The sequence below is a fragment of the Megascapheus bottae genome, chromosome 26 (assembly GCF_031878675.1).
Source record: "Megascapheus bottae isolate mThoBot1 chromosome 26, mThoBot2.hap1, whole genome shotgun sequence".
NCBI classification, from domain to species: domain Eukaryota; kingdom Metazoa; phylum Chordata; class Mammalia; order Rodentia; family Geomyidae; genus Megascapheus; species Megascapheus bottae.
The window spans coordinates 807,321-831,433 of NC_143534.1; the positions used below are offsets into that span (position 1 = coordinate 807,321).

Below are 24,113 nucleotides of genomic sequence, written 5' to 3' on the forward strand. Positions count from 1 at the left end.
CTTGGGTCAAATCTCTTTCCGGGGAGGGAGTGCTATGAGAGCCTGGAGCTGGCCAGGCCATACCTCCAGGCCCGTGATTCTGGATTGTGTGTAGATTCGGTCTACCTACTGTGCCTTTTGAAGAGCTGGCTGACAGGCACGCTTCCCCGCGCCAGGCCTCCACTCCGCAGTTGGGCCATACCTCCAGACAGGACCTTACGTTCCTGCTTCTACTTCCTAAATCATTGCCGGCTATTTCTTTCTCCAGACAGGCCTTCACCTTGTTGCCAAGGGCAGCTTGAGCGCTTGGCTCACCCGACTCCCTTGTCTAGGTCTTGAACCTGATCTCTGGAAGGGCAGGGGGCACGGGGCGGGGGGCACGGGGCGGGGAGCACAGGGTGGGTGGTGGGCGGTGGGGAGGAGTGGTTGGGTGCGTGTTGGTCCCCAACACAGTCCAACATTCTCCAGAGGTGGTGGTTTGGTGTCATGGTGTTGTTTGCTGATTGTGGCTTTTATTTCAGTAGGACCCTTGCTCTTCTCTACGTTCAAGCCTCTGGGAGATGCCACCCTCTCTCCTTTTCTTCTCAGAACTTCCAGACTTCCTGCCCTCTTGACAGGGTGGCAGCCGGGGGGGGGGCTGGTATCACCATTGCTTTCTTCGTGGTGAGAAATGTTTCTCCAGAGCGTCTGTTCTAGTCTGGTTTGTTTTTAGTTCTGTAGTGGAAAGGTAAGAAGTTTGTGCGTTCTTTGGGCATCTTTCTGTTTCTCCATGATCATCACCAATTCCGTGATTCCTTGTGTTCTTTTACCTTAAAAATCCCACTGCCCCCCCTCCCCAGAAGCTGTGACTGAGGCAGTCCCCCAGCCCGCCTTAGAGACGGGGACATAGTCTGCCCATGAGGCACATGCTGAGAAGTGCCAGCCTATCCTGTGGGACAGCATGAAAACAGGACAGCGCTGGCTGACACGTCCTAGAAGAGAGCCCTGTCCACACACTCCGGTCTAGGCCGGCGACATCTCACCGGCCAGTGACACAGCATGCCCACGTTTGTCTGAAACGTGGTGGGCACAGGTGAAGACCACACAGGCCCTTCAGTCAAAGGGCAAGAGGATCCACACGGAGCTCATGGATTCCATAACCCACGGTGTTTCCAGCCATGCTGGCCCCTCTACGTCTGCCCTTCTGCCCCACCCCTGCGGAAAGCACTCCTGCCGCTTGTCTGGAGCCAACACAGCACCGCCACCGCGTCCAAGGCAGCTATGAGAGCCAATGATTGAGAACGGGTTAAAACAACAACAAAAAAAGACAGCTGGAAGTCACGACCATAATGCTTTCAAGAACATTTATATATCTTTTTAATTAGATTAGCTTGTAAATTAGGTTAGCAACTTGAGAGCTCTTCCAAAGCGCCACACTGCTTTCCCAATTACATGACTTTGGAGTGTATCTTTAGATGAATCCTAGAGCCCTTTACCCGCTATTGATAAAGGTGTGTTTTACAGCGGTTAATGTGTCGAATAGCATCCTAAAGCTTTACCTCTAACCAGCACTAACACACGGAAGCCACAGATCTGTCTTAGACTTTGCGTGGAAGCCCTGGTGGGGGTAGTTACTGCTCTGACCAAAACGAAATCAAAGGCTTTAAATATCAAGGAAATGGCAATCCTGGTCTCTTCACCTTTTCACAATGGTCTCCGAGAAAACCACGGCATTTGCTAGCTGTCTGGCGAGCCAAGGCCACAGCAGTACCTGGCAGGAGTCCACCTGCAGAGGGACAGCCTGAGCCCAGGGGAAGCCACGTCCCTGCCGTGACAGCCAGACGGCGCAGCCCGGCAGTCCCTGGGGGCCGGGCTCAGGAGGCACTTGCTGGAGAGATGTTGGTGGCCACCGGGGGTGGGGGAGGACAAGGGGCAGAACTGACCACGGGCACAGCGCTGCACAGCGCGCCCCCGTGTCAGCACCCACAGTGCCATCTGAGTGGACTGTGCGGAGGTGGAGGCGGCCATGCCTGCATACACGAGTATTTCTATACAGCCACGTTTCCGTAAAGCAGACGGAACAGGGATGGCAGCCCTCGGGGCTGCACCTCACGAGGGTCGGGGCCGCCCTCGGGGCCTCACGTCCAGGCACAGAGGCAGGATCCTGTGGCCACTTTTTGCGTGATCTCCACGCACGTGCACCCCGGGCTGCCCGCCACCCCGCGGGGACGCCCAGCTGGGGCCTGGAGGCCGGGGGAGCAGAAGCCCTTGACTTAGGAACTTGATGCTGGGAAGACTCAAGCTCCTGCAGTGCCAGTCACTTAGTTAAAAGAATAAATAAATAAAAGGTTACGCCCTTCTTCCTGTGTCTCCTCCACCCCTGTAAAACATGAACTAAATGTGACTTGCTACTCCGCGGCGACAGTCTACAGTTAGCTTTCATTATTAACAATGCCCAAAACACAGCAGTCCTCCAGAGTTCAGATTAGTGGGTGACGGGCCACGGAACATTCTGGGTTTTCTGCGGGCAACCTAAGGTGCTGCTCCTTCCTCATTCCAGTCAAAAGAAAAGGAATCACCAGTCACTGGCAACAATCACCGCAACAGGTCTTTTAGGGCAAAATTTAATATACGAAGAGGTTTACAAAAATAGATCGATGTTATTTTGAGGAATAATACTGTAATTTTTTTCTCAATTCAGTTTTGATAAATTGTACCTAATCATACAAAAATTATCCCAAATCCAAACTTGATATAAAAAAGAGATGAAATAAACTCAGCTAAATGACAGATCTGGCAAAATACAAAAATGGAAACAGGTCTACCCAGGGCCTGACTTCCCGTGAGAGCAGCCGAGGCGCTGCTGCGGTGTGGGCTGTCACAGGTGGGGACTGCCTCAGGGGACACGGGGGACAGCAGCCACTCCTCTGTTCCATCCGGCCGGTCGCGACAGCAGTTCCATCCTGTGAAATGCCAACTGGCAGCTCGTCCCTTCGGTCACTGTGTCCACACTGTCGGCAGAAGGCTCCCGGGTTCCGGCTGGCGAGGTGGGTGTCGCTGGGCACAGCCTACTGCACGTCCTTACCAGTGGAATCTGAAGGTTTGTTGAGTTCAACCCTCACACCCTTTTCTCCTGCGAGGAAAAAGCACGGACTGATCAAGCACCCGAGGGGCCTGCCCCTGCTGCCAGACCTCTGACCACGCCAGCGCAGCCTCTCCTCCACTCCGAATGTGTAAGAACACGTCACATGAGCGGACGGCAGTGATGCCTGACGTGGACAGAAGCCCTCGTGTCCACTGGACTGCAGGGTGTCAGTAGTTAGACTGGGCGGGCTTTGGGGGATAGACGGTAGGTTAGAAGCTGGGCACGCTGGCTCACACTTGTAATCCTAGCTGCTCAAGAGGCTGAGACCTAAGGACTCATCTCCAATTAACCACTAGAAAACCAGAAAGGGGAGCTGTGGCTCCAGGGGTAGGGCAGCAGCCTTGAGCTGAAGAGCTCAGGGACCGTGTCCAGGCCCCGAGTCCAAGCCCCATGACCAGACAAAAAAAGAAAAAAAAAAGAAGGTAGGGTTAGAGGAAGACAGGCTGGCCCATTTAAGGGGACTGACATCCAGCCCGCTGGCCAGCTTGTAGTTGAGGGGTGCTTCCTGTGCCTCAGACCTCCCCAGGCTCCAGACAGTGAAAAATCGCAACGAGCATGCGGGAGAAACCCTGTCACACGCGGGGACAGAGCCTGGCTTGGTGAACACGTCTCACGCGCCCCGCCCTGACGGCCCCACCAGGCTCACCTGTTAGATACTTTACTTTAGCTCTTGCTCTCTCATCTGCATCAAAATACCAAACCGTTATTGCGTACCTGAAAGAAAATTCAGAACAGGGTAAAAATGCCGGCATGAGGAAAAAGCAGTTTGCAGCAGTGAGGCTGTGCTGACACCTGCAATGCCTGGACAAGCTGTGTGTGTGTGTGTGTGTGTGTGTGTGCACGTGCGCACACGTGCAGAGTGACAGAGTCACCCCTCCATCATCTGGCAGGCACGTGGTCACACACAGCAGGAAGACATACACTGGAGAGGACGGCAGGGATAAGAAGCCCCGGTGGGGCTGGGAGTTTGGCCTCGTGGTTAAAGTGCTTGCCTAGCATGCATGAAGACCCGGGTTCGATTCCTCGGTACCACATACATAGAAAAAAAGCTGGAAGTGGTGCTGAGGCTCAAGTGGTAGAGCTCTAGCCTTGAGAAAGCCCAAGGACAGTGCTCAGGCCCTGAGCTCAAGCCCAGGTGCCATGGCCGCCGCTGGCTGCACAGCAGAGAACCGTGGGGTTTGCAGCGGCCTGGAGGCTCCACAGAAGCCGCTGAACTACACTCAGGAACTTTTAGGCTCTCATGGAAATCCACGAGAATTTTCCATTCTTATGGGTCCTGAGGTAGCGCTGGATAGAGGAGGAGGCAGCCCCACCTTCCCACGCCAAGTGGCGCCGGCGGTGGGTGCTGGTCCAGGCCACACTCCTCAGGAGAATGCGTCCCCACGGGCCTCTTCCAGGGAAAGGACCTGGTTTCCCCACTCCCCTTAGTGAGGATCTGCAAACTAGAGACTTGCTAATTCACGGACACTTCCTGAATCCCAGCTTCCTTGTGGAAACAGAAAAGGGCACAGAGCCCTGGCTGGAGCTCAGAACCCAAGGCCCAGCCCCGGCTCCCTCCCCGCCCCGTGTCAGGCTGCCTCTTTCTAGCAGGTGCTGGGATTATAGGCGCCACCCAGCATGCCTGGCCTTCTTCCAGCTCCTAGCCAACCTTCCCTGTCCTCCGGGTCCCCTCCTGCACCTGGCACTGGTGGCAGCTTTCAGACGAGGAACACTACCTGGTGTCATATGCTGGCTGTACTTCATGAGGGTTGCGGCGGTCAGACCAGAAAAACAGCAGTCTATCAAATTTGGGTTCAATGTCAGCAAACTGGGCCTTGCCTTCTGGAAAAATTCGAAGTATACCTCCACTTACCTAGGAGAAGAGTTGAACAGGTGAGAGGGAGCACGCCTGCCCGCCAGCGGACTGCTTCCGTGAGCTGAGAGGCTCATTTGGAGTATTCACAAACATACCTCAGTACACAAGGCGGAGCAGTGAGCACGTGACTAATGCTAGGAAAAGGGCATTTTCTCGTTTTAGAGACTTCAGGAAGTACTCGATGAAACAGACAAAACGGCAGACAGAGAGCGTGTCTGTATACTAATGTAGTGTTCTGAGCCATCTCGGTGAGGGCCTCATCTGGCCGAGCCTGGGGAGCTCGGGGGACGAGCCACACTGGCTCCCGAGCCTTCCATCTGCACAAACCAGCCCACCAAGCCACGAAATCCTCTGCAGGTGGAGTGCAGGAAGTGTAGGGTGTGGTCCCCAGCCATCCCCAGACCTGAAGAGACGAGTGATTCTAGTCACAAGGCCCCTGCCTGCCTGTCTTCAGTGCCTGGTCAGTGAACCCCAGGCATCTTGCGGGGGGGGGGGTGAGAACTGAGCTCAGGGCCTCGGCTTCGTCCCCGAGCTGCTTCACTCTAAGTGGTGATCCACCACTTGTGTCACAGCTCCACTTCTGGCTTTTTTGCTGGTTAATTGGAAGTAAGAGTCTCACAAACTTTCCTGCCCCAGCGACTTCACACTGTCATCTTCTGACCTCAGCTGTGGATTACAGGCGAAAGCCACCCGTGTAAGTGAAAACTACATACATTGGATGGAAAAATCCTCAATTATGTTGCGTACCTTGGCGTCCCAGTCTTTATTTAGATAATATATACAGGTCACACATCTTCCATCTCCATTTGGGTTATCCACGTGACGCACGTAGCCGGTTCCGTTGCCTGGGTAACAAGCTACCATAGCCTGTAACAACAACAGCCAGTGAGAAGTCCACGAGTGAATCAATGGGGAGGCCAGCTGCGTGGCGAGAACACGGCGCAGAGAAGCCTCTTCCTGCAGCGCGGGGGCGGGCGGCTGCCCAAGGTCCGCAACGAAGTGGCAAGATGGTGACTACAGAAGCCTCGGGGGACTGGGCAGACGAATGCCGGTTCTCTCTTTTTCCACCACTGCTGCATGCTGCCGTGACCCCTGGACGGCAGTCACAGCTCGGGTCTTTCCCACCACACCCTCTGCCAAGCCTGAGCCACGTCTCTTCCCCTCCCCTCCAGCAGTGCTACAGCTGAACTCACCAGGCTTGCAGCTTCCCCTGTCCTTCCACAGCCAGTGCTAAGCTCAGACACTCAAGCATCTGCTGGGAAACCCACCAGCGATTGACCTGCAGGACAGGGAGCAGGGGCCCCGATGTGCACTCGCATGTGAGCATGTGCTCACACTCACGCACAAAAGCAGAATGCAGCTGTCTGGGCCCCGTGCATGCACGCGCACATACACAGAATACAGCACTGTCTGCAGTGCAACTTCAAGACAGAAGTCGAGTTCTGCCATCTTAGGCTAAAAAGGTTGGTGGAAGCTGCTGGAAGCTTATGAAAAACCAATCAGAGCTGACACGTGGTTTAGGAAACTGTGACCTGTGCATCAGGACTCACGATTCCCGAACCTCCCCTCGCGGTGGCTCCCAGCCTCAACCTCTGGACACGTGGCCTGGCCACTCGTCCCCACTGCAGCTTCATCTTCACGTGCGCCAAGCCCCTGCTCACCCGGCCAGCAGAGCACAGCCCCAAGGACCTTCCCAGCAAGGTCACACATGGCTAGGTGTGCGGCGGGTAAACCATGTGGGGGACTCCTCTCTGCCAAGGGCCGGGCACAACCACCGGAGCAGGCACACCAGCCTGGGGCAGCGACAGGAGCAGAGGAGCAGCCATGGCTGCCGAGTCGGCTAACAGAGGATTTCACAGGCCGGTGTGGCCCTGGGGGTGACGTCCCCCACGGAGAGGAAGACCAGAGCTGGTGACTAACCGAAGGGACTTGACCGCGGTGACACCGCCGAGGAGAGAGCTCATCTGAAGACGAGCAAGGCCCATCCATGAGCGCCAGCAGACCGAGAAGTGCAGGTAACAGCTGCTCGGGAGACCACATCGCGTCACTTCAAAGACCTCGAAACACGCTCAAGGACATGGCTGAGGGTGACGTGTGGTGTGGGAAGACTAAGGGCCGTCCTGCAGGAGGCCCGCACCCAGCTCCCCCGCCAGGAGGCAGATTCTCTTCCTGCTTTAGCCTTTAGCAAAGTCACTTCCTTCTTTCCTTCTCCCCTTCCTTCCCTCCTTCCTTCCCTCCCTCCCTCCCTCCCTCCCTCCCTCCCTCCCTCCCTCCCTCCTTCCTTCCTTCCTTCCTTCCTTCCTTCCCTCCTTCCTTCCTTCCCTCTCCTTGTTTTTGCCTGTCATAGGCTTGAACTCGGGACCTGGGCGCTATCCCAGAGCTTTTGCACTCAAAGCTAGTGCTCTGCCACTTCGAGCCATAATGACACCGTGGTTAACGGAAAGTAAGAGTCACAGGCTTTCCTGCCCAGGCAGGCTTGGAACCGGGTCCTCAGATCTCAGCCTCCTGAGGAGCTAGGATGACAGGCGAGAGCCACAGGCGCCTGGCCTGGCCTCCCTCCTCTCCCCTCCCTTCCACATCTTTTTTGTTTTCTTCTTTTTGCTCAAGGCTAGCGCTCTACCACTTGAGCCACAGCTCCACTTCCAGCCTTTCTGGCGGTTAACTGGAGATAAGAGTCTCAGACTTGTTAGGTGCCGGTGCCTCACGCCTATAATCCTAGCTACTCAGGAGGCTGAGATCTGAGGAACACGGTTCTAAGCCCGCCCAGGCATGAAAGTCGCATGAGACTCTTATCTCCAATTAACCACCAGAAAACCAGAAGTGGTGCTGTGGGTCAAAGTGGTAGAATACTAGCCTTGAGCTGAACACTCAGGGACAATGCCCAGACCCCGAGCTCAAATTCACAACCGATCAAACCAACCAACACCTCGGACTTTCCCTCCCATCTGGGCGGCTTTGAAGTATGATGCTCAGATGTCACCCTCCTGAGTAGCTAAGGTTATAGGTGAGCCACCAGCGCCTGTCCTCTCCCCCACTTTTTTTTTGTCAATCATGGGGCTTGAACCAGCTTGGGGGGGGTGGGGGGAGGGGGTCCCCAGGTGGTGACAGCGGGACAAGGCTGGGGTGACCGGCTACAGCTGCTCTGGCATGCGCTAGCACCCTGCCACCAGCCGCCCCAGAGCCTGGGGGGGACTCAAAGCAGGGCAGGCAGCTGGCAGGGCAGCGCGGGCCTGGATCTGCGTCCCGGTCCCCGTTCTGCCAATCAGGGCGACGTGACTGAGGGCGTCTGGTGAGAGCTGTGCCCCATGCACACCTAGAAGGGCCCTGTCCCTCCCCTCCCCGCCCCCTCGGAACTCAGGCTCCACGGGGCCTCTAACCCGCATCCCAGCCCAGGCTGTCAGGAGCAGACTCCTCCCCACCTCCCTCCCAGCTCAGCAGGAGGCCGCTGGCCTCCCCGGTCCCCACTCTGCACAGGGAGGGCTTCAGAATGGGCCAGCGATGCGATTCCATCCCAGCCAGTGGACACCGCTGAGGGGACCACGCAGACGGTACCCGGCCAGGTTCCCGTCCTTACGGCAGCCTGGCTGGCATTCCTCAACCCCTGATCGCGCTGTCAGCCCACATGAACCCACTGGGTGGACCTGCTCGGCTTCCGGCCCAGGTTTCTACAGGAAGCTAACCAAACCTGCAGCACCACCCTTGCTCCCCGGTTGTCGGGTGAGCACATAGATGGGACGGCAGAGGGAGAGCGGCTCTTCCCGGCACAGCCACCCTCCTCGGAGCTCTGAGACCAGCAGCAGGCCAGGCACCGGGGCCTGTGAACATGGGTGCTTGGTTCTGCTCCACACAGGAAGCCTCCCTTCCCCACCACTGCTCCACACACAGCACAGCTGTCTCCGGTTTTTTAACCATTAATCCTCCTTGGGTCTACTTTGGCTGTCGTTGGATCTTTCAGTTCAGCTCAACTCGGCTCACAGCAAGAAAGTGCGTGGAAGTCTCGGCGCATGCTTCTCCTCGCCCTTGGCCCACAGAACCCTTTTCAAGGCGCTGGGGCCAAAATAACTATCTGTTGCTTTTCCTGAGTACCAGGGGTCAAAGCACTTAGTCCATGTTTAAGACTCAACAACTCGGTGTCTACCGGGCACTGGACAGCTTTCTCACACCTCTGAGTGGAAGTGGAGAGTGCACAGCCGCCAGGGGACAGGCCTGCCGCTGGCCCCGGGGAGCCGGCCAGGGGACTGTCCCTGAGCAGCGCATTCAGGAGGGAAGCCTCACTGAGTTGTGAGCCTGCTTCCCAAAGCTGCACTGAAATGCAGCGACCGTGTGTTCAAACCCCCGCCGGTCCTCCCTGCAGATGCCTGCAGATGCTGTCTGAATCCAGGAACAAGGTTCGTGGGAGCGTTTCTCACCCGGTGTGATCCCGCCCTTCTCAGTGAAGGGAGGCGTGACAGGTGACCCGGGCGGGCTTCCTCCTCTGTCTCTGTCAAGCTAGGAGAGGTGACCTGCCCTGCACCGGGTACGTCCTCTCCTCGCACCTCTGCACCAGCACAGCTACCGTGCTGCTGGCGTTTCCTGGGGACGTTCGGCATCGGTGGCCCACGGAGCTTAGGGACAGACAGGAGGGGTGGGGGAGCTCTGTCACCAGAGCCGCGGGGTCCCACAGGGTCCCCGCCTAGGGAACAGCACCAGAAATGCCACCTCCGCAGACCCTTCCTCCCCATGCTGGCTCTTGAAAATAGCTGCAGGCAATGCTGACCTGGGCTGTTTTTATGTAGAAAATGAGGGGCCAGAAAGAGCAGAGTCAGCAGAGACGGCGTGGTGACCGCCGCAGGGAGAAACGCCCCTCAGCGAGGGCAGCGCCGACCCTGGCAACCCCGCCACAGAACCTCTGCAAGACCGCTGGTTTTTGTCGGACCTGGGGCTTGAACTCAGGGCCCGGGCACTGTCTCTGAGCTTCTTTTGCTCAAGGCCAGTGCTCTACTACTTGAGCCATAGCACCACTTCTGGCATTTTCCGTTTATGTGATTGCTGAGGACTCAAACCCAGGGCCTCGCGCACGCCTGTGGGCAAGCACTCTACCACTAGGCCACACTCCCAGCCCAAATCCAGTGCTGAGAAAACAGATCAGAACCTCAGGGAGGCCAAGTCCCGAGGTGCTGAGTAGTGGTGGGATACAGGAAGCGGAGGGTGGGGTCGCTGAGAGGAGGCAAACAGCCTGACTCAGCAAGGCAGAGAGGACGCAGCCGGCCCGGACACGCACAGAAAAACCGAATCGCACCCTTTAAGCAGATCTCTGAGCTCTTGAATGATCTCAAGTATCAGAAAATTACTATAGAATAGATAAAGAGAGTTAAGGGGAAAAAATATATTACCCTGGGAAAATTCAGGTATTAAGTGATTAAATCTCAACTACCATGGCATAGCGGAATGTCAGATACGATGCTCAGTGTGCCCAATGGAGAGGCTGAGGAGAGGCCCAGGGCACCCTGGTCCCCAGCGGGGGTGCGTGGAGGATCGAGGGCCTGTAGGACACCCTGGGCTGTGCACGGTGAGTTCAAGATCGCTGCTCACGTCCACACAGGTCTGGGGTCCTGGGTTCTCAGGCTTCCAGAGCCAGCACCAACTATGCATGGCAGGAAATGAACGGTTCTCTTCTCTTCTTTTCTTTTCTTTTTTTTTTTTTTTTGCCAGTCCTGGGCTTGAGCTCAGGGCCTGAGCACTGTCCTTGGACTTTCTCAAGGCTAGAGCTCCACCACTTGAGCCTCAGCACCACTTCTGGCGTTTTCTATGTATGTGGTACCGAGGAATCGAACCCGGGTCTTCATGCATGCTAGGCAAGCACTCTAACCACTAGGCCACACTCCCGGCTCTCTTCTTTTCTTTTTTGGTCAGTTGTGGGGCTTAAACTCTTTCTGTGCACCCTCCCTGAGCTTTGCACCACTTCAAGCCACTCTGCGTCACTTCTGGTTTTCTGGGGTTGAATGGATATAAGAGTCTCATGGATGGGGCTGGGAGTTTGGCCTAGTGGTAGAGTGCTTGTCTGGCATGCACGAAGACCTGAGTTTGATTCCTTGGTACCACGTACACAGAGAAAGCCAGAAGCGGTGCTGTGGCTCAAGTGGTAGAATGTAGCCTTGAGAAAGCCCAAGGACAGTGCTCAGGCCCTGAGCTCAAGCCCAGGACTGGAAAGAAAAAAAAAACCAAAACAAAAGAACAAAAAACGTCTCATGGACCTTCCTGCCTGAGCTGGTTTTGATCCATAATCCGCAGACCTCACCTCCTGAATAGCTAGCGAGGGTCACAGGTGTGAGGCCCCAGTGCCCTGGCTTATCATGGCCCTGGGTTCAAATCCCAAGGCACAGAGAAAGGGAGCTTCGCAGCTGCCACCAGATGGTGTTTGTCCCATGTCTACCATGCACAGTCCCTGGGGCAGGGCTGCAGAGAGCGGCAAGCTGGCGTCGCCCGAGGCGCAGGGCAGAGCTGGGCACACGGGGTACCCAGTGAACACAAGGAGACACAGACAGGAGAACGTGCAAACCTGTTTCTCCAGCTCCTCACACACCCCTGCCTGACCAGGAAGCAGTCTATCTACACCACGCTGGGTTTGCAGCACCGGCCCGGTCCAGGTGCAGGAATCAGAAGCCCTCATGGCTGACTCTGCTGCGCAAACACCGACGGAGCTCTGCTCACTGCACGGCACCCACGCCAACCCTGCTTTCCACTCCAGACGGCAATGAGCAGCACAAGTAAGTCTGAAAGGGCAGACGCACTAAAGCCCCAGAGCCCACCCAGTGCACGGGGCCTTGCAAGGAGGAAAGGCGCAGCGCCACAGGCCAGGCAGCATGCACTGGTCACAGGAAAGAGCGCCACTCACTCCCCGAAGTCAAGGCACACAGTGCCGCTCCTGAAACTGGCAAGAGAGGACGGGAGCCTCAGGCTTGCGGGCCAGCCGCCTCTGTGCCCTCTCGGCGGGGTCTGTGGTGAAGCTCAGCTGCCGCTCTCCCCTTCCAGCCAGGAGCCACTAACGGTTTCTAGTGGTTACCTGGAGATTAAGTCTCTTGAATCGTCCTGCCCGGGCTGGCTCTGAACTGCAATCCTCAGAGCTCAGCCTCTGGAGGAGCCAGGATTCCCGGCGTGAGCCACAGGCCCCCGGCTTCCTGCCATCTGGAGAGGGGGTCCTGCGAGCAGAGCCCGGGGGGTGCAAAAAGGGGGCAATGAGTGAGGCCAGTGAGGGAGGGAGGGCCAGGAGTCAATGGGCACGGGCAGCCCAGCGGAAGGGACGTGGGCCAGCCGGGCACAGACCCTTCTCCAGCAGCTCAAGCTGGCCAGCAGTGTCAGCAGGAACTATAAATGGGAACCAAACACCCTGCAGCGCGGAGGAGCGAGTGAGGGCAAGACAAAGTAACACTTCCTTCCGATGGCTGCAGCCACAGCCCTCAAGTCACCCTTGGCTCGTCCTTGCTCTCCGACGGCCAGGGAGGGCATTCACAGTCACCCAGAACTCGGCCAATGGCTCATGAGCACATTTGTGCATCGGGTCTGCCATGTTGCTTAGTCGGGCCTCGAATTCCCGAGCTCACGCCATCCTCTCTGCCAGGATGCAGAGAAGTTACGGAGCCCCAGATGTACCACTGCGCCCGCTCACAGACCACTTAAAACCAACGCCCCTGGGAAGCCTGCCAGGCAAATCCCTCCAGTCTGCCCTCTGCCCTCCACTCCTGCCTCCGCCCCCTCACCAGGACCCGACGCCCACCCGTGTGTTTTGTATTTTCTACCTAACACCTTCACGTGGCAAGCTCTCCCACGCATCCATGTACCCACCCTCACTTCATGTGAATGGAGACACAGGTATTGTTCTGCTGTGCCCATCTAGAGGAGGACAGCCACCCCTCTGCCCTGCCCTGTCCATTCCTGTCTGCATGTGGACCTCCTGGCACGTCACAAATTCCTTACACACATTTCTACTTCCTGTCCCCGTGGCAAGAGAGCCCTGCACAAGAAGCTCGCTTTCCGGCTTAGTTCAGGCTCAGCTCCTGCTCCAGAGCCGGTTCAGCTGGGGGACTGGTGTCCTCTGTAGCCAATGAGCCCCAAGAGGGGCTGGTAAGAAACAAGAGAGCTTCGAACCCGGGGAGACCAAGTCCATGGGAGCCACAGGACTGTCCAAACCTTCAAAAACAAAAGGACTATGGTGTACAAACTCCCCCAATGAAAGTGCAAGCAGAGACAGGCCTTGGAGTGCGGACGGTCGCCTGGCTAAAGGCTGAGCCCAGGAGACCACCTCTTAGAGTTTGGTTTTTCTGCTTTGGCTTTTTGGACACAGGATTCCTTTCTAGAGTCAATGTTAGACGTGAACTCTAAGGACAGCTTGCTCAATTCTCCAACAGCACTGGAAGTGGGGCTTGGGTGTGCAAGAAGAGGCAACCGTAAGCCCAAGGAGTAAAAACGACTTGCCAAAACCGCCCAAGAACTTGCTATAGCTTCAAAGGCCTAAAGCAAAATCAATCAATCATCAATCACAACAAAGCAGGCAGATGAATGCAAAGGCACAGCAGAGAGGCACAGGCCTCAGAACACACAGGGCAAGACCAAGGGCAGACTCCAGGGCTGGTGGGGAAAGGCAGAGCGCCCACTCCTGCTGAGGAGCGACGGGGGGACATGGAGGCAGGAATCCTCACGGCTGCAGCCTCAGATAGGCCCAAGAGCAGAGGAAGAAGGAACAGGAAGTCGCACAAGCTCAGGCACATCCTCAAACGATGTCTAGAACACTGGAAGTCACTTGGGTGGCAGTGTGCGGTTTCTCCAGAGGCAGCATAAAGGCCAGACAGAAGAGGGAGCTGAGCCCGCGGCTGCCTCTGTCCCCAGCTAGCTGTGTCCTTGAACAAGTCCTAAACCTCTCTGGAACTTATTTCCTGTTTAAAAGGAAAAAGGAAAACAACAACAACAACAACAACAAAAAATGTGTGTCTGTGTGTGAAGTGGCCAGGTCAGAATCCTTCTAAACCTTCGAGGGACTAAAGCGGGAAAGCACTGAGCCCCTAAGAAAAAAGGATGAGGGCCAGGAGTGTGGCCTAGCGGTGCAGTGCTGGCCTAGCACGCACGAAGCCTCAGCACCACATGCACAGAAAAAGCTGGAAGTGGTGCTGCGGCTCAAGTGGTAGAGCCCAGCCTCGAGGAAAGCCCAAGGACAGGGCTAGGCCCTGAGCTCAAGCCCCCGTACTAACCTAACACACACAAGCACAGTGTTTTGCATCAACATGCCCTCCTCCCAATGTACATAAATCATAAATATGCAAGCTGGGCACAGTGGCTCACGCCTGTCATCCTAGCTACTCAGGGGTTCAAAGCCAGCCTGAGAACAAAAGGACCTATCTCCAATTAACCTCTAGAAAATAGGAAGTGGGGCTTGGCTCAAAGATAGGGTGGTAGCCTTGAGCTCAAGAGCTCAAGGACAGCGCCAGGCCAATTTCAAGCCCCACGACCCACAAGAATAAATAAAAAACAAGTATTATAAACATGCAGAAAGGTCTCATTCTTTGAAGGGAATTCCCTGCCCACGAAGGGTTCTGAACATTCACCTGGCCCTCAGAGGGCAGGCGCAGGGTTCAATCCCCCAGGGGGGTTGTTTGCAGTCAAGCTAATGCATCAGACAAAATGCTTTCTTGCTGAGATGAATCTGGGTGCAGCACACCCTGCCCAACTAACCTTTCAAGGGCCAGCCCTTCGAGGCTGCCTGACTGTGACCCATGCTCCAGCCTTTGCTCACAAGACAACTGACCTGGATCTTGAATCTGATGCAGCCATAAGCCATCACTAAGCCGTTTCAGTGTGTGTATCCCACATTCCAGGAGCGAGAGGAGAGGAGAAGTAGGTGGAGGAGGAAGTCTTGTTGGGTTGTTTTTACATGGACTTTACTTTTTGTTTATTTACACGAGCTTAAACCACAGGGAGTCATGCATCCCTGCAGGCTCCTGTCTGCACTCGGGAAGCAGCTCGGTGGGGCTCCGGGGACCGGGGCCTGGCTCCGCTCTACCATCTGAGCGGACGTCCCCACACCTCCATGGCACTGCTGCCAGCAGGGTTTTCCTCATCCTGTTCCTTGCTCTGAAGCCAGCATCGGCCAGAGCTGACCAGTCAACTGCAGTGCAACTGAAAACCTTGGTCTTGAAAAGCGTGGAGCTTAACAGATTCAACCTCTCCTGGTAACAGGGTACCTTTTTATGGAACAGATGAATTCCAAAATGATACGCACACAATTCTAGTAACTGTACTTATCTTTCAGCGGCTCTTTTTGTGAATGTGTGTGCTGGTCCTGGGGCTTGAATTCAGAGCCGCTTTTTGCTCAAGGCTAGCACTCTACCACTTGAGCCACAGCTCCACTTCTGTTTTTGTTTTTTCTTTTCTGTGTATGTGGTAGTGAGCAATCAAATCCAGGGCTTCATGTACGCTAGGCCAGCACTCTACCACTAGGCCACATTCTCAGCCCCAAGGCTTTTTTTTTTTTTTTTTTTTGAGAAACCATCTCAAAACATAATCCATAGCCCAGGCTGGCCCTGAAGCCATAATTCTCCTATTTTTATCAATATCCTTATAATTTTGACAGCAAATGCTTTCCCTCCATTGCTTGGAGTTCCTCTTTTTCCTCCGCCTCAGTTACGGTCCCTAGCGTACCTCTCGTTTTGGGGTGGTACTTAGGACTTGAACTCAGGATATGTGTGCTTGTTCCTTAGCTGCTCCCCTACCCCTTTTTGTCAGCCCTGGGGCTTGAACTCTGGGCGTGGGCACTATCCCTGAGCTCTTCAGATCCACAGTGCCATGTCCAGTTTTCTGGTGGTTATTTGGAGATAAGACTTTTGTGCCCTGGGCTGACTTTGAACCGTGATCCTGAGATCTCCGCCTGAGTAGCTAGGATTACAGGTGTGAGCGGGAGCCTGGCTTTTCTTCCTTTTCGTTCCACACAGCCCCTCTGCCCCTCCCCTCCCCCCATGGTTCTGGTCCTGGGGTTTGAACTCTTGAACTCAAGACCTTGCACTTTCCTGTGGTTTTTCACTCAGAACTGAGCTGAGAGTGAAATATATAGGTCAAACTACCACTTGAGCCACGGCCACGCTCAGCTTTTTGCTGGTTACCTGAGGAAGAGTCGGTTAGATTTGTCTGCCCAGGCTAGCTGTGTGATCCATGACCCTCAGAGCTCAGCCTCGTGAGTAGCGAGGCTTACAGGACCTGGCCCCTGTTAGACAGGTACTCTACCCACTTGAGCCCTTTGGCTTTGGTTTATTTCTCAGATAGCGTTTTGCTTCTCAACCTCGCTGGCTTCAGGCCACAATCTTCCTACCTGTACCTCCTGGGAGCTGGAATTGCAGGCCTGAAACACCACACTGGCGAAGGTACCTACATTTTCTGATGGCCCCAGAATGCTGCTCTGCCCAAGTGCACATCACCAGCCCTGATGGAGGGAAGGGTGAGGGCGCCAAGGGCAGTTTACGTGCAGAAGGGAGGGGATCCCCAAGAGAAGAGCAGAGAAAGTAGAACCAGGTTTCATCAGTAGCAGCGATTACATTTCTGTTTTACTTCAGGCTTCCCTTGTGGTTTATCTTTTAAAGAAGCTGAATAAGCACAGACCTGATGAAAAGGATTGAAGGTGACTCTGAGGAAACCAAAGCCCAGAAAGAGCAGTCACACTGGTGAGGTGGCTCTCGCCTAGAATCATCCTAGCTACTCAGGAGGCTGAGAGCTGAGGATGGAGGTTTAAAGCCAGACTGGGTAGCAAAGTCCAGGAGACTCTTATCTCCAATTAGCCACCAGAAAACTGGAAGTGGAGCTGTGGCTCAAGTGGTAGAGGGTTAGCCTTGAGCTGAATAGCTCAGGGACAGTGCCCAGACCCAGTACCCAGGGACAGTACTCAAGCCCCACAACCGGCAAAAAAAAAAAAAAAAAAAAAAGAGTGGTCGCTATCCCACTGTCCACCCCCAGCCACCTAATTTCTAGGCCCTGCATGTGCACAGTGTGGCTGCAGACCTGAGCCCAAGCCCCAGGATTCTGCAGGATTCCCCTCTCCCTCCCCTGATCTACCATGGGAACAATGACCCATGAGCAGTGTAGAAGGTAAGAAGCAGCACACATCCAAGGCTCACATTTATTCTTCTCTTTGGTGCCAGTACTGGAGCTTGAACTTCCAGGCCTTTTGCTCTAACTCTATTTTTTTTTTAATTTAAGACTGGCCTTCTACTACTGGAGCCATATGTCTACTTCCAGCTTTTGCTAGTTAAAGAATCTCTCTGATCTGTCTACTCTGGCTATCTTCAAACCAAGATCCTCAACTGTCAGGCATGAGCCGCCTGTACTCAACAAGGAGACACCTCTGAAATTACTCTCACAGTAGGACACTCTTTTCCGAAGACCTCTCTGCAACCACAAACAACACCCACATTCAGCCAATGCTTCTGATCTGGACTCTTTTTTTTTTTTCCAGTCCTAGGGCTTGAACTCAGGGCCTGGGCACTGTCCTTGAGCTTTCTCAAGGCTAGAGCTGGGCTGGGAGTGTGGCCTTGTGGTAGAGCCCTTGCCTAGCATGCACAAAGCCCTGGGTTAGATTCCTCAATACCACAAACGTAGAAAAAGCTGAAAGTGCTGGGTGCAGTGGCTTCCGCCTGTAATCCTGGCTACTCAGGAGGCTGAGGTCTGAGGATCTCGGTTCAAAGCCAGCCCAGGGCACTAAAGACTTTTATGTCCAATGAATCACTAGAAAACGGGAAGTGGGGCTGTAGCTCAAGGGGTAGGGCAGGAGCCTTGAGCTGAGGAGCTCAAGGACAGCACCCAGGCCCAGAGTTCAAGTCCCATGACCCATAAGAAAAAAAAGAAAAAGAAAAAGCTGGAAGTGGTGCTGTGGCTCAAGTGGCAGAGCTCTAGCCTTGAGAAAATCCAAAGACAGTGCCCAGGCCTTCAGTTCAAGCCCAGGACTGGCCACTTGAGCCACAGTACCACTTCTGGCTTTTTCCATGTATGTGGTACCGAGGAATTGAACCCAGAGCTTCGTACATGCTGGGTGAGCTGGGTACATGCTGTGACCACCAGGCCACACTCCTGGCCCCAGAACTATACTTATTTAAGACTTATTAATCACGGTATCTGCAAACTTGACATAGCTCAGCTGTGAGCCAGGATTACCTGAAGGACCCGCCTCCTCCCTCCAGCCCAATCTTTTTTATGTATCTGAAGATGGCCTGGGAAGGATTGAGTCCTGTCTTGTTCCCCAGGTCAAGCGTAGAACCAGGTGCATGCTCACATGCTGTTCACAGGGAATAATGGCCCCCCCACCCAGGGTGGGCCTGGCCTACACCACCACCCTGGACCCCAGCAGACCAGAACCCAGTTTTTAGTGTTGCCTCCATGTTAAGCCCTGTATAACCTACCCCCAAATCCAGCCCTGGGCACAGCCTCCAATCCCAAGGAAAGGTCTGTGCCACTCGCTGTTCCTCAGTAAACAGTCCTCACGTTTGAGGATCGAGTCCGACCTATTCCTTTTCTGTTCTCCTCCGTTTTCCTTACACTATATATAAAGCTGACAGTAATTACCCACTAGCAACAAAAACACAAACCTTAGCGCTAGTGTCGTGTCAGGGAGCGACCCCTCCTGGTCCACACCACACCTGCCCCCCCAGCCCCCGCAGTGGGAAAGCTGGCAGGGCTTCGCTTCTGCCCAGAGCCCACGTCACCTACACGCTGGCCAGGCTGCTGTCTGTATGGAGCCTCACCGCCCCCCCTGCCCTGGGTAGCTCGGCATCTGCCTGGGGGTAGTGTTTTGTTTTGTTTTGTTTTTGCCCGTCCTGGGCTTGAGCTCAGGGCGTGGGCACTGTCCTCGGGCTTTTCTCAAGGCTAGTGTTCTACCCTGAGCCTCAGCACCACTTCTGGCTTTTTCTATGTATGTGGTACGAGGAATCAAACCCAGGTCTTCGTGCATGCTAGGCAGGCACTCTACCACTAGGCCAAACCTCCAGCCCTGGGAGTAGTGTTTTGCCTACCTTCTCTCTTCTCAAAAACCCATACCCTGGGGCCCCCCTCCCCCACCAGAAACACTTAAATTACATGTTCAAACATGACCTCCAAAATTCTTTCAGCCTGCAAGTATAATGAAAAGAATCCCCTAGGGTCAGTCACAGATTCTGAACCAGGTCCTTGGTCTGATGCAAAGGTAAGATCAACGCCCCTCCTCTTGGCCCTCAACAGGGGGCAACCCCCTCAGGTCTGCCAGAGGTGGGCGCCTCCAGACAGAACGCACACCTTCCCAGAAAACATCTGCCGAGCAGGTGCTCTTCTGCCCCTTCTTGGGGAGAACAGGAGAGAGGCGGTCTCAGCTTACCTGGAAAGGCTCAGTTCCTGGGGAAAGCAGATCAAGAAAGAAGTAGGACAGGGCTTGCTTCATCACCCTGAGTTAAGCAGCGGCTCACCTGCAGAGCAAGGCTCTGTGCCAGGCAGCTTCCCTCTCGCTTTGGGATCCATATTGGGTTCAGATGTGACCCCAAACCACCTTTCTTTTTAAAACTATAAATGAAAATCTTGTGGAAAATGGACAGCGAGGTTTAATCAGACCCTCTTTCCCTTCCTGCTTCACATGAAACAACTGTCCTTCCTGTAGTCTCCTGAGAGAGCACGTAACACACGCACTTCTGAAGGTCTGACTCTCCGGGCGGCAAAGCAGAGGGCGCGCTGCACGCTGCCCGGGAAGTGCCAGGGCTCAGAGCTGCTCACACAGGCCGGCCAGGGAGTCCGACAGCTGCTCACACACACAGGCTGCCCGGAGGGAGGGCCCGGCTGTCCCCAGCCCCTCTCCAGACTCTCCAGACCCCAAGCCCAAGCGGGAGGAGGGGAGCAGGGCGGGTGGCCCTGGAGGGGCTGGAAGCCAGGCGGACAGGGCGGCGGGGAGGAGTGGGCAGCCCCACGGCCGCCCCCACGGGAAAGGAGGCTGGCTCTGGACAGAAAGATGGTGCACAGGGCTGCGCCTGGCGGTGGTGTGTTGCGTGGGGTGTGTACACGCACGTGTGTGGGGGGTGTGTTCACGTGCATGTGTGGGTGTGCACGCGCATGTGTGTGCTCGGTGTGTGCACGCGCGTGTGCGGGGTGTGCACGCGCGCACGTGCGTCTGTGTGGGGTGTGCGCGGGTGTGCGCGGTGTGTACGCACGCGCATGTGTGGGGAGGTGTGCACGCGCATGTGTGTGTGCGCACGGTGTGTAAACGCGTGTGTGTGCGTGCGCGTGCCCCCGTGTCCTCTCCAGTGTGTGTGTGTGCGCGCGCGCCCGCGTGTCCTCTCCAGTGTGTGTGTGCGCGCGCCCGCGTGTCCTCTCCAGTGTGTGTGTGCGCGCGCCCGCGTGTCCTCTCCAGTGTGTGTGTGTGTGTGTGTGCGCGCCCGCGTGTCCTCTCCAGTGTGTGTGTGTGTGTGTGTGTGCGCGCGCGCCCGCGTGTCCTCTCCAGTGTGTGTGTGTGTGTGCGCAAGCGCCCGCATGTCCTCTCCAGTGTGTGTGTGCGTGTGCGCGCCCGCGTGTCCTCTCCAGTGTGTGTGCGCGCGCCCGCGTGTCCTCTCCAGTGTGTGTGTGTGTGTGTGTGTGTGTGCGCGCGCCCGCGTGTCCTCTCCAGGGATCGTGGCGGCCCGGTTCCTTCTCACGAGGATCGCAGACATAAAGCGGGCCGAGGACCTCCGCTAAGGTGCAGCCTAGCCTGTCGACCCCAGCTCCGCCCGGCCGGCCCGCAGCGGCCCGCAGGGTCCCCGGGCGCGGCCTCCGCCGAGGAGGGGCCGAGGCTTCCGTCAGCGCCGGCGGAACGCGCCGGGCCAGCTCCGGGGCCTGGCAGGCGGGCACAGCCGCCCCACGCACACCGGGACCGGGCCGGGGCGGGGCGGGGCCAGGGGAGGAGAGGGAAGGGGGGGCCGGGCGGCGTCCCCACGGAGGGCGGCCCGCGCCCGGCCCTCCGCCGCCCGGCCCTCCTCCTCCAGCGCCCGGCCCTCCTCCTCCTCCGCCCCGGCCCTCCTCCTCCTCCAGCGCCCGGCCCTCCTTCTCCAGCGCCCGGCCCTCCTCCTCCTCCAGCGCCCGGCCCTCCTCCTCCTCCAGCGCCCGACCCTCCTCCTCCTCCTCCGCCCCGGCTCTCCTCCGCCCCGGTCCTCCGCCGCCCCGGCGCTCCTCCTCCTCCGCCCCGGCCCTCCTCCTCCTGCAGCGCCCGGCCCTCCTCCTCCTCCTCCGCCCCGGCTCTCCTCCTCCTCCTCCAGCGCCGGGCCCTCCTCCTCCTCCTCCTCCGCCTCCTCCGCCCCGGCCCCCCGCCGCCGCCCGGCCCTGACCTTGGTCCGGCCGTTGATCCGGTAGTTGCCCAGCTTGCCGCTGCAGTGGCGGATGAGGTCGTCCATGCTGCTCATGAGCAGCCCGATGGTCTGGCAGCCGGGCTCCTTGCCCTCCACCCAGGCGATCTGGTCGCCCCGGATGTCCTTGGAGGAGTCGCTCTTCTGGCTGACCAGCTGCCCGTCGGTGAAGCGGCCCGTGTCGTGCAGCGCGCGCACCTCGTCGCCGATGCGCTGGCCGGTGTCGCGGCCCAGGAAGTCGTCCACCACGCAGATGCCGTGCTTGTTCATGCAGGGCACGATGTACTCCAGCGCCAGCTTCAGCGCGGGCAGCGGCTTCGTCTGCCCGTTGGGCCGCGGGCCGCCGCCGGGGCTCAGCGCCTCGCCGCCCGCCGCGGGGCTCAGGCTGGCGCGCTCGGGGCCGGGCGAGCGCCGGGCCGCCGGCTCCGGGGCCGCGGGCTCGGGCGGGCGGCGTCCGGCCGCGGTCCGGGCGGCGTCGCGGGCGCAGTCCGGGCGCGCGGCTCCCCCGGCGGGCGGCGCCGGGCCCGCGCCCGCCTCGCCGCCCTGGCACACGAGCTTGTGCTTCTTCCAGTCCCGGCGCTGGTGCTCCTTGCTGCAGTAGAAGGAGCTGCGGCAGCGCCCGCAGCGCATCAGGTTCTCCATCTTCCCGCACAGCTCGCAGTACTGCCGGTCCCGCTCGCTGGCGCTCGCGCTCGGCGCGCCGGGCCCGCCGCTGTCACTGGCCATGGCGGCGGGGCCGGGCCGGGGCCCGGGCCGGGCGCGGGGCGGCGGCGGGGGCGGCGGCGGCGGGGCCGTCACGGCGCCATGCTCCGCCGCCCGCGCGGGGAGGCCGTGCGCGCCCTGGCCCGCCGGGCCCGGCCTGGCCGCGGCGCAGCTCGGCGCCGTCAGCTCCGCGCTCAGCGCCTCATCGCGGCGGCGGCGGGCGGGCGGCGGGCGGCGGGCGGCGGCGGGCGGCCGGGCCGGGCTGGGCCGGGCTGGGCTGGGCCGGGCTGGGCGGGCTCGGAGTCCGGCGGGCGGGCGGGCAGGGCGCGGGCCTGCGAGCGCCTCTCGCTCCGCGCGCGCCGCACGTACACCACGGCCCCGGCGACCCGGCGCGGGCGGGCGCGGGGGGCGGGCGCGGCCAGGCCCCCGCCCTCCCTCCGCCCTGGCTCCGCCCCTCCGCGGCTGCGGCTCCGGCCGGGCCGCGCGGGGACGCGGCGACACCTGCCGGGGACGCGCAGGAAGCGGAAGCCGGGGAAGCGCCGCCGCCGAGGCCGCGCCGAGCCCCGGCCGCCCGCGCCCGCCGGCCCCGCGTCCGGCGCGCCGCGGACAAAGCGGGCCCCGGTCCTGTCCCCCGCCCGGCCGCCCTGCCGCCCCGCGGGCCCGGTCCTGTCCCCCGCCCGGCCGCCCTGCCGCCCCGCGGGCCCCGGTCCTGTCCCCCGCCCTGCCGCCCCGCGGGCCCCGGTCCTGTCCCCCGCCCTGCCGCCCCGCGGGCCCCGGCCCTGTCCTCCGCCCTGCCGCCCCGCGGGAGCCGGTCCTGTCCCCCGCCCGGCCGCCCTGCCGCCCCGCGGGCCCCGGTCCTGTCCCCCGCCCGGCCGCCCCGCGGGCCCCGGTCTTGTCCTCCGCCCGGCCGCCCTGCCGCCCCGCGGGCCCCGGTCCTGTCCCCCGCCCTGCCGCCCCGCGGGCCCCGGTCCTGTCCCCCGCCCTGCTGCCCCGCGGGCCCCGGTCTTGTTCCCCACCCTGCCGCCCCGCGGGCCGCGTCCAGCCCGACCGGAGCCCGCGGGCCTCCCCGGCCGTCCGGGCCGCCCCACGCGTGGCGGGTCGCGGGCTCACTCGCCCTCGGGGGCTGCTTTTATTTATCCAGCTGCGGGAGCTACGGCCGCTGTAAGCACCGTGGCAGACTTACTGATTGACTGCTGATTGATTGACTGATTGATTTGATTGATTAATGACTGATTGATTCCTTGACTGATTGACTCATTGATTGCTTGACTGACTGGTTGATTGATTGACTGATTGGTTGATTGATTGATTGACTGATTGATTTGATTGATTAATGACTGATTGATTCATTGACTGATTGACTCATTGACTGACTGATTGATTGGTTGATTGACTGACTGATTGGTTGATTGATTGATTGACTGATTGGTTGATTGATTGATTGATTGATTTGATTGATTAATGACTGATTGATTCCTTGACTGACTCATTGATTGATTGACTGGTTGATTGGTTGATTGACTGATTGATTGATTGATTAACTGACTGATTGATTCTCCGTCCGGGCTGAGCTCAGGCCCCAGCACTGTCCTCGGGCTTCCTCCAGGCTGCAGCTCCACCTCTGAGCCTCAGCACTACGTCTAGGTACGTGGGAGCAAGGAACTGAACCCGGGTCTTCGTGCCTTATTTTGTTTCTGAGTCAAGGTGTCTCTGTGTAGCTGGAGCCGGCCTGGAGCCCAGCTTGGTGCTGGGATTACAGAGGTGTCCTGTCACATTTGACTTAGGATAAATTCCGTAAGGGGGAGCGGGAAGGTTCCCCACGCCCCATAGCTCTTCATCACCTGGACAGAATTTACAACCTGAACAACCCCATTGCAAACAGAACAGGCATCCTGGGAATCCAGCCTGAGGAACAGGACAGAAATTCCACTTCACTTGTCTTTGGGAAACTGAGGTAAGTATTCCCATCACAACCTCAAGTTCCAGACCCAACCACAAGTGCACCTTTGTGCAGGACAGAGGACGCAGGCCTAGCTCCGCTGTGTGTCTGGATTCCCAGAGTCATTGATCAGGCATCCCCAATCAGTTTGCTCAATAAATGTCTTCAGAGCAC

The 24,113-nt window shown here is 58.0% G+C and overlaps 1 protein-coding gene across 1 annotated transcript; it reads right to left on the bottom strand.

Annotated features, from left to right (window-relative positions):
• Positions 1-1,311: 1,311 nt before the first annotated feature.
• Egln1 (egl-9 family hypoxia inducible factor 1) lies at positions 1,312-22,039 on the bottom strand. The gene is made up of 5 exons (XM_090318733.1): positions 21,281-22,039; positions 5,706-5,825; positions 4,819-4,955; positions 3,750-3,817; positions 1,312-3,091 (listed from the first exon to the last, which is right to left on the bottom strand). Exons 1-5 carry the CDS (start codon positions 22,022-22,024, stop codon positions 3,027-3,029), a joined length of 1,134 nt encoding a protein of 377 aa, XP_090174859.1. The 5' UTR covers positions 22,025-22,039; the 3' UTR covers positions 1,312-3,026.
• Positions 22,040-24,113: the final 2,074 nt, after the last annotated feature.